We start from the raw sequence: 9971 nt of genomic DNA, 5'->3' as shown, positions 1-9971 counted from the left end.
CCGGCGGCCACACACGGCGGAACCCCCCCGCCGGGTTCTCCCCCCCTTCCCCCCCATCGCACTCCCCCCCCATCACCGCAACGCACCGCCCGGCCCCGCCGCGAGGAGGTGGGGGGAGAGGAGCGGAGCGGCGCGGGGTGGGCATCCCCACAGCCGGCCCCACGGCATCGCCCTACGGCAGCCGCCTCTAAGGAGGAGTACGTAGCCCGCGGCTGCCCCCCGCCAAGGGTAGGCGGCCTCCGCACGGGTGCCCCGCGGGATGGGCGTCCTAATAGCGAACCTGACGGCGTCGCCCTATAGCTGCCGCCTCCAAGAATGGGCACGGCCCCCAGAGGTGCCCCCTGCAAGGATGGGTAACGCACACCCCGTAGGGGGTATTGGCAGCCCCCACGGGTGCCTCAAGGGATGAGCATTCTCTCCAGGGGCTGCTTAATCCCCCAAGTAGCTGCCTTCCAGTCTCTCCCCCATAGCCGCCTATGGGGCCGTGCATCTTCTCATAACCTCTCCCCAAGAAAGGGTGCAGGGGGGCCCCCCATATGCACTGCCCACCTCCGAGGGGCTGCGTGCCCTTCATGTGCACCCCAAGGGGTGGGCATTCCCGCTCCCACCCCCCCCCCCCCCCAAGGGCTGGGTGCTCCACCATGGGGGACAGGGGATATTCTGCTTTTTGGGGTTGCCCAAGAGCATTGCCCCATCCCCAGCTATGCACATCCGACCTCAACGGCCCTTGGCTGGAAGTAGGGCAGATCGCCCCCTATCAGGGGGCAGGGGGGGAAGGGTAAATGCCAGCAGTGATTTGTGGGGCAATAGGGATTTGCACCAGCTTTATGGGATCTCTGCTCATTTTGCACCCTCCCGGGGTCTCTGTTGGAGTGTTGCTCTCACTGGGAACCTGCAGAGCTGCTGGGGGCAAACCCACATAGAACATCATCCCATAAAGGCTGCGGCGTTCCCAACATCTGGGCTCCTCCAGGCATCCCTTTAGTGGCCCAAAATAGGGGGAAACCCCAGCAATAACTCCGGAAAACCCTAACTCCTGGTTCTGGGGCAACCCTACCGCAGCCACAGAGCTGTGCTGGGCACCAGGAGCACAGAAAGGGTTTCTCCCACGTCCCGCGATAGGCCTGTAGCATCTGGCGGTCCCCCAAATACAGAAGGGAAACAGCTATTCAGCACTTCTTGTGCCTGATTGCTATTAACAGCTCCACCATTCCTATTCCTCGGTGGACCGGTACTACTGCTGGGCAGCTGCTTCTTTTTAGAAAGTAAAACAGAGTTGCACTGTTCGGTGTGGCACCACGGTGTCCTTTGATCCCCATTCTCCATCACCTATTTGTCACTGGTTATTTCTACCTGGGGCACAGATGTGGTTGGCAAACCCTCGGGATGGCCACTGAGCCCATCGGGGATGGCATCCTCAGCCCCATCCAGGCTCGGCAGCACCGGGGTGCCAAAGCTGAACGGTACAGTGGCATGGATCTGAGCACTGTGGCCTGGGTCCTCTTAGAGCATCTCAAACCCCATACAGGGATGGAACCCAACTGGAAAATGCCTGCAGGCAGGACCGTGCCCTGACGCCGCAGCAATGGTCTCTGGCAGCTCTGGGTCTGCTCAGTGCCGCGAGCTCTGTGTCACCCCTGTGTCCTCCAGAGCCACCCGGAGGGGACGTGGGCTGTGTCCTGAGCCCCATGGGCCACCGGCCTCGGGGGAGAGGCTCACGCACGGGGAGGCTGCGCCTGCCGCTTCGTGCTGACCGGCTGTTTTATATCAAGGCGGGAGGGGGGATTTGCTGTTCTAGATGGTATTTTAATGGGCAGCCAGGCAGCTGGAGCCTGGGAGAAGCCTGCTTTACATTGTTTGGGGTTGTAACAAATAAATTCAATTAAAGGCAAATGGCTCCGCACAGCCCCCACCCTGCGCTGAGGCTCTGCAGCACGGATGGCTGCGGGAGCCCAGCCCTGGGTGTGAGGCGGGGGCCCAGGGCTCCGTCCCCACACTGGGGACACCCTGGAGCCCTGCCCCACTGAGACACTGAGATGCAGTGGAAGGCTGAGCAGGGATGGGAGCGGGGACATCCGAAGAGGGGGTGTCTCCATATGGCTGTTCCACTCTATGGTGCAAATGGGATTGGGGAATCCCAAGGACACCCCAGCAGGCAGCCCTGGAGGTGCGGCTCCAAGGAGCCTGGGGAGAGGGATGTAGGGAAGGGACAGGGACATGGAGCCTGGGGCAAAGCAGAGGGGACTTAGTGGGGCCATGCCAGAACCTCAGAGCTGTAAACAGCCACAGCAGCAACTCCTCTGCTGGGAGCCAGAGCCGGGCGTTTGTTAGTTGGAAACCAGATGGTGCTCTGCAAAGCCAGCCCAGCCCGCCCGGCTGTGGGCCCCTGCTCAATGCAGGCTCCCAGGGGCCATGGTGGGATGAAGGAGGTGTTGGGGTGTCCTGTGCAGCAGTGAGGGCTGGGAGGAGGTGTCCCCAGGGGTGCTGTGTCCCCCAGGGGTGCCACGTGCCCAGAGGAATGGTGTGACCCATAGGGATGCTGTAGGAGGGCAGGATGAGAGAGGCAGCATCCATAGCCCCCCGCCCTCCAGGCACCTCTGCGTGCTGCACTGTGCCTCAGTTTTCCAGCAGCTCCCTGGCAGCTGGGACATCTCTGGGATGGAGGGGGTCCCCAGGCCAGAGGCTGACAGGTCCATCCAAACAGGGCAGTGGTGCCAGTGGGGAAGGGATGGAGCCCCATCCCTGAATCCAGGGAAAGCCCTGGGGTGATGCCACAGGATGTGGTGACTGCGCCAGAGCCAGCAGGATCCCAGCCCCCTTCTCCAGTACCTGGCTGTCCCGGGGCAGCAGCACCAATGTGACACAGCCATACCCCTCTCAGCCCCTGTGTTTTTGGGGAGCACAGCATGCGGGCAGACAGCCCTGACTGGGGAGGGGACAGAGGGAGCACCGTAACCCCGTGGGGGTCCCATGGTGTTTACAGAGCTTAAGAACCCCCTAAGCCCCGCCAGGCCACGAGGCACAATAGCGTGTGGATGTGGTGACACCGGCCGTCCCCACACCACCTTGGAAGACAGAGGGCCCTGCCACCCACCGCCAGCACCGGGATTAATTATGATAATGTAGTTCTTTCCCCCTTTGTCACCCTAATGAATGGGCCCCTTTAGGATTTTAAGGCCTTTGTTTGGTGCCTCTTTACTGCGGTATTGTAGGATGGGGACTAGCAGGTGGCAGGTCCCCAAACAGCCCCTTTTGTCTCCTTTGGGGGCTGTTTGGTGGTGGGGTTGGGAGGGGGTGCAGGGGGGCCGCAGGGGGGCTCTGGGAGGGACCGGCCCCGCGCCCCACACCGTGCCGCCATGTCGGGGCCTGCAGGCTCGACCGGCCCACACGGCGGGCAGAAGCCGGGAGCCACCGCCTGAGCACCGGCCTTGATCTTTTACTGCCTGGGCAAATCAATTACCCGGCAGAAAAGTCCCTAAATCCCACCATAAAACCCGTTTAGCGGCTGATGTGGCGTGGTGGCCGCTGGTAGCGCTGGCTGGGCCCTGGGCAAAGCCTCAGCTCACGGCCACGGGGTGAGGGCAGGGTGGCCGCTGGGGACAATCAGGCACAGTGCTCTGGGATGCGGGTCCTGGGGGTCCTGGTCGTGCTCAGCCCCTCCAAGGGCCCACAGCACCTTCCCCTCCACTCCCGTCCTGAGAAATGCCTTCGGGACACCCGGGAGCGCTGTGACAAGGGACGCCTCTTCCTGGGGCGCAGGGCATCCCTGTTCCCTGCTGTACTTTCCCGCTCCCTGCGGGACCCCAAGCATCCCATGGTGTACAGGGCAAACTGGGGTGCAGGGAGGCAGACCATGGCTGGGCACCACAAACAGTGGTGAGCAGCGGGGTGGTAAAACGGTGACAAGTAATTGGTGTCCCGGCCGGTCCTTTCATGCCGACGCCGTTTTATGGGTGAGGAAATTGCTTGTGAGTCAGGAACACAGGAGACAAATTTAGGAAGTGCTCTCTGAATGTGCTGGGGTCAGGCGCCGAGGCCGAGCGCTTGAAACCTGGGTGGCCTCGGCGCTCGCCCCGCGCCCCCCCGGCCCCTCGGCATGGGAACGCGGACCTTTTATCTTATCACTGCTCTTCCGCCCGCCCCAGCCTCCCCTCGGCCCCCTCCCAGCACAGCCGCTTGTGCCGCAGACACAATGCCACCCTCTGGGAGCCAGCATGGGGGCTGCTCCCTCTGCCCCAACCCACCATGGGGTCCCCAAGGTGGACCCCGATGAGCCGCCGTGGGGCGAGGGGTCCCCCCGTTTAGGGTGCTGCCCAGTGTGGGAAGCACTGGGGTGAGGTGCTGAGTGGCCCCATGGCTGGGCACTGTCCTCAGGTATGAGCCAGTTGGACCCCAGCGCTGGCTTCCAGAGCCCCCCAGGAGGAAGGGAGCAGGTTCTCCCATTTGTTTGCTATGGTTTTAACTGGGAGGAAAGGCCACGGCCCCATTAACACGGCTGAGGGTACCTTGAGAGCACAGCCCCTTCCCTGGCCACCTCGAACGCATCGAACCAGGCGGGTTGGATGTATTTTTCTTGATCACCGGCCAAGAGCTCTCTCCTGCAAAGCAGCATGTTTCTCATTTTCTGTAGGTTTAACTCCAAATTAATTTGTAAGTGATCTAGGTTTCTTGTTCCCCGAAAGATACCTAATAGCGCAGGGGAGTTCCTGCCAACCGAAACGTCGCAGCAGGGCGAAGGAAAAGCAGTAAAAAGAAACCCAGGAACTGTGACCCCTGGTGGGTATTTAACAAGGTGTCAGGTCGAGGGATTTTCAGAGCCCTCTAAGTGGATGTGACACCGGCCCCACTGCTCGGGCTGGGCAGCAGGAGGGTCCAGCTGTGGGGATGCTCTGCTGTGGCTGCTCAGTCCCATCCTGATGCAGCGACGGAAGATGCTGAGAGAGCAGAGAAGGATGGGTTGGGGTCCCAGGGCCAGCGCCCCACTGCATGGGAAGCAGGCATGGTTTAATGGGGCCAGCTGCTGGCAGGAGGACACAGGCGCTTTTGTGTGCACTCTCGCTCCCGGCACTGGTTGGGGCTGGCAGGGCCTGCAGTGGTTCAGCCACCAAGAGCCGAGCTCGCCACGGGGGCTAGCGGCCAAACCCACCTAACAACCCTGCTGCCTCATTTATGCCGGGGCAGCCTGCAGCAGCAGCAGCGAGACTGCCTTGCTGCTGGCTGTGGAGCAGAGGCAGCAGGATCCCTTCTTGCAGGCACCCGGCACCAAACGTCATCTGCAGAAGGGCCAGAGCAGGGAGGAGACGCTGCTGTTGCTCAATGACCCTGCAAGGGCCCCGGCCCTGGCTCCGTCCCATTGCCAATGGCAATGGCTGAGCGACACGGCCACCAAGCTGTCCCACGCTCTGCGGGCAGCACTGCAGCATTGAGGACATCCCACGGACAACACAACCCAGCCACCATCAGCCCATTCGCTCTCCCCAGCCATTGCCAGGCTTCCCAGCTTTCTCTGCCTGATAACACAGCAGGGAACCATTTTGGGGGATCCCGGAGTTGGAGCGAAACCGACACAATGAGCTGCTGGGGTCTTTGCAAGGCAGATGGCTGCGTTCCACCAGCTGGCCATCCCAAACATGCCCATCGCACCACCACCAGACATCCCATCCCCATCCCAACATCACCACTCGCTCCTTTCTCCTCATCCTCTCCAGCTCCCCAGGAGCTGCACCCACTCCCAGCTGCCAGCCCTGGGGACGGTGCTGGCCGTGGTCTCTGCCACCAGCCCCCCTGCCCCGCCGCAGGGTTAAACCCCCCAACCAAATGACGGAGGAAGATAGGAAAAACAATCACAAGAATTTGTTTCATGCTGCCTGGATCCCTCCTCGCACGCAGCAGTGTTTTTGGACGGCCAATTTATAATCAGCAGTGTGGAATGTTGTAAATTAAATATTTTTAAACAACTTTGCTCTCTCTCTGGTTAAACATTTCAGAGATCGCTCTTTCTTGTCTGTCTCTTGCTGGGTGGTCCCTCCATTCGCCCGTACATCTTCCTCAAACACAATTAACCATTTAGATGTTGCACAAAGGAATAGCTTATGCATACAACACCAGTCGCTCGCTGCTCTGGTGGTGGGGGAGGGAGGCAAATAAGAAGGCAGCTTCTTTTATTTTCCACTAAAAACAAAAACAAGAAAATCCCTTTTTCCTTCCCAAACTATCCCATTTTCCTTGAATTATAAAGGCACTGATCCAAGCTCATCAGCTGTCTCGGTGTTTGGTCCAGGAACCCCTTTGCTTTTCCCCCTCTCCTGAAATTCAACATTAGCATTTTAAAAGCCTTAAACATACAAGTTTATTTAGACCCCAGCTCTCTCAAGCTCTCGCCTTCCATATTTATATATACATGCATTTTATCGTATATAAAATGTCTGTCTATTGGGCCTGGAAGGAAGTTCTCGTCTGCCGGCCCGTCTGGGCGGCACGGTGTGTCTGTGGACCTTGGCTCCTGGGGCACGGAGTGAAAATGGATGCTGCCCTAAAGCAGTCACTCTGCCGGGTCCCAGAGAACCTCAGATGCTGTGCGGCTCTGGGGCAGGCATGCTGCACCTCCTGGACTCCCCTCCAAACTTCCAAGCCCTTGACACCCAAAGTTACTGAGAAGGAGGGGATAAATCCACAAGGGCTGGGGCTAGGCTGGCAGCAACCCGCAGCAGGACAAAGAGGAGAGGCCACCACCTTCCCTTGTAGATCTTCCAGGGAGGTCGATGAACCAGGCAGGACAAACCACCAAGCCGGCCACGCTGACCCAAGCAAGACTCAGCACAGCTGTGCCGAAATCAGCACGTGCCAGCTCCCCCAGGCAGAAATGTCCCAGCAGCAGAGGACGGGCAGGGACTGGAGCCAGCCATCAGCCCTCAGTGCGCAACCTTCTCATATCCACCCAGCCGCACATCTGCCAGGAGGCTTCAGGCCTGTCCACAAAGCACCGCCACCTACCAAGCTGGGGAGCTCCATCTTTTCAGAAGCACTGCCCACCCAGCACTGCCCTGGTTCTCATACCTCCGTGATGGCATGGGCTGCAGGGCTCACCTGCTGGGACCCGACCGAGCGAAGCAAGGGCACAAACTGCTCTGAAAGCTGGAGAGCAGCAGCGCAAGTCAGACCTCCATGAATGCCTGCATGACTTGGGACCAAAGCTGCTCCCCAAACAGCCTGGGAACAGAAATGCATTTCTGAGCTCACCTCTCCATTTCTCCTGAAGACTGTAGCATTTCCCACTCAGTCTGCACGCATTCCTATAGCACACAATCCTTAAGGTTGGAAAAGCCCTTTAAGATCACCCAGTCCAATCCCACCCCACCACACCCGCTGCCCACGTCCCTCAGTGCCACATCCCCACGGTTCTTGAACACCTCCAGGGACGGTGACCCCACCACCTCCCTGCGCAGCCTGTGCCACTGCATCGCTGCTCTTTCTGAGAAGGAACTGTTCCAAATATCCAACCCATCCTCTGCTCATCTGACGATGGCAGCAGCCCGGAGACCAGGTGAGATGAGGAAGGGTTAACCCGGTGCCCATCTTGGGATTCCTGAAGGCCCTATTATCCCGAATTATTTTTCGTAATTACTGCCACACACGTAGACTACATCAAGAGTGAATCTTCACTTTGATAATTTGTGCTGCGAAATCTCACTTTGGGATCTACTTTTATCTCACACCAAACACCTGCAGGTCGTAAAAGGCAAAAAGGAAAAGAAAATGCCTCAAATCCCGGCCAGGTTTTCAAGTGTCAGGGAACACTAAATTAATGCTAAATTCTAACCGACACAGTAATGAGCCCCCCACCCTCTGTTTAAATTACCTAGACAAAAGGATTCGAGTGAGACGTTACCTTGTAATTAAGACACAAGGAGGTAAAGCTCTAGCTGCTAAAGAAGAGGACACTGACATTTCAGAAGTTAAGATGGATCTTAGAAACCAGAAAATAGAATACTTTCTATTCCCATCCAGCCCTTCAGAGTTCGGTTTTTGTTTATGAAACGCTGGGAATGTCTGGATTATAATCCCTCTTCTGTCAAATTAGCTAAGAAACTGTAATTTTTCTCAGGGGATGCTGGTGCCCATGAAGCACACATTTAAAATTTATCACTTCAGTTAATGAAATCTCATTCCAGCCAGTTGCTGTAAGCACCTCTGGATGCCAAACTGCCAGGCTCAGATAAATGTCCCCGTTGAATCCTACCAGATTCCAATAAACAGCTTTTAGGTAGGAACTTGTGTCCAATTTACAAATGTTAAAGAACAGCTTGTGTTTCAATCCCCTCCAGGTGCTTTACAATCCTGGCACAACCCCTGACCACAAGGCTGTGCGTTTCACATTAGCGCTCCCGACCCATCTCACATACATACAGCCTGGACACGGGGACAAACCTCCTGCCCGGGCTTGGGAACGGCAAAGGAACCATCAAAACAAAACACAGTCCCACTGCTTATGCCCTACTTTCCCTCCAGCCCCTTCGCATTGCTTTTGGGCAGCATTTCCAAGTAACGGACCTCACTGAGCCCTGGAGCAAACGGGCGCCGACCTCCTCAGCTGCATCGCAGTGGAGCAGGGCTGCAGCTTCAATGCCTTTGTGCTATGGGGCAGCATTGCGAGAAGAGGGAAGAAGGCTGGCGAAGGGCTACGCAGAGCAGCCCACACTGTGCTTTGCTGCCCACCTGCTGCATTGAGGACGTGCAGGCGGCATCCCGAGTGGTTTCTCCCGGTATCCGGGGCTCGGCCTGTGTCGCAGCGGGGTCGGCAAAGTCATTCTTTCGAGTAGGCACAGTCTGTGTGGTCCCAGCTCCCCTTCTGCTGGAAAAGTACAGTGCGTTCGCCGGGGCAGGGAGCGATATCAGCCGGCACAAACCCCGTGCATCCCAATGAGGGGGGAAGGGCTGGCGGACACACGGCTCTGTAAATACTTCTTTATTAAGACATAAATACAAAGCTGAACAGGAAAGGAGCAGTGACAGGGTAAACCATGCCAGTACTGATCTGCGCGGATGATCTTACGATGCTGAACATCTGGTTCTGCTGCCGGCTTCCATAAAATCATCTTTAAAACCTACTTGGGTTATATCTCCATCAGCTGTTCAGTGCCCACAATGACTTCATTAACATGTTTGGCTGAAAAGAGAGAGAGAGGGAGGAAAAGAAGAGGAATTGAGTTTTGCAGCAGTGTTTCAGACCTTGCATTTTTTAAATCTGCATCTTTAAAATAAATGAGAAAAGCAGATTCTAGGGAACTTGAGCGCAGATTCGCTGCCCTTTTTTGGTCTCCAGCATCTCTCAGACAGCATCCCACACACATGGCAAAAGCCTAAACAACTGACTAAACATTAGGAGGTTTCTCTAATGAGAGTTTTCACATGTATGTGTCACTACCAAACAACAGTGGCCCGACGGAAGTCACAGCTGCTGCTGACAGGTGTACCTCTAGGCCCATGCAAAGAACCATCCACATCCAGCGTGGAGCTACACAGAGCTACAAGGTCACTCCTCTGCCTATTCCCAGCCTTGGCGGACACTGTAACGTGCCAGTCCCTGCCCCAGCACTGTTCATGCACTGTACTAAAAGAGCCTTCCGTTTAAAATGCAAAAGCAGCCTGTCAGGGAAAGACTGCAAATAGGCGATCCAGAGCCAAAATAATAAAAACACAAAACTGAAAAGCCTAAAAACCCAAGCATGTGGCCTCAGAGCGTGACACAATGCCTGTGTGCTCCAAGTGGGTGTCCTCGGGGTATGGCCAGAGTTGGTGAATCTGAACCACTCCCTGCGAGTTGGACACCCATTCAAGGGAAGTTCAGGTGCTTTGAACCGTGCCCCAAGGCTCTCCATCCCCCTTTTTCCACTTCTGTACATTCAGAATAACAATTGGCTCTGGTATCCAGGGTGCCTGGGGTGAATCATCGGGGCCTGCAAGGTGCTCAG

The 9971-nt window shown here is 57.1% G+C and overlaps 1 protein-coding gene across 1 annotated transcript in view; it reads right to left on the bottom strand.

The window, feature by feature from the left end:
- Positions 1–8950: 8950 nt before the first annotated feature.
- EIF2B3 (eukaryotic translation initiation factor 2B subunit gamma) overlaps positions 8951–9971 on the bottom strand; it is a 92374-nt gene continuing 91353 nt past the window's right edge. The window contains exon 12 of the mRNA XM_052667026.1: positions 8951–9166. Coding sequence (XP_052522986.1) covers positions 9114–9166 — 53 coding nt within the window. The 3' untranslated portion in view covers positions 8951–9113. The remainder of the gene's footprint in view (positions 9167–9971) is intronic.

Source organism: Tympanuchus pallidicinctus, unplaced genomic scaffold (genome assembly GCF_026119805.1).
Source record: "Tympanuchus pallidicinctus isolate F22 unplaced genomic scaffold, pur_lepc_1.0 scaffold7, whole genome shotgun sequence".
In the NCBI taxonomy this organism is placed as follows: domain Eukaryota; kingdom Metazoa; phylum Chordata; class Aves; order Galliformes; family Phasianidae; genus Tympanuchus; species Tympanuchus pallidicinctus.
The sequence above is the reverse complement of the archived record's forward strand: the minus strand, read 5'-3'. Positions and strand labels throughout refer to the sequence as shown.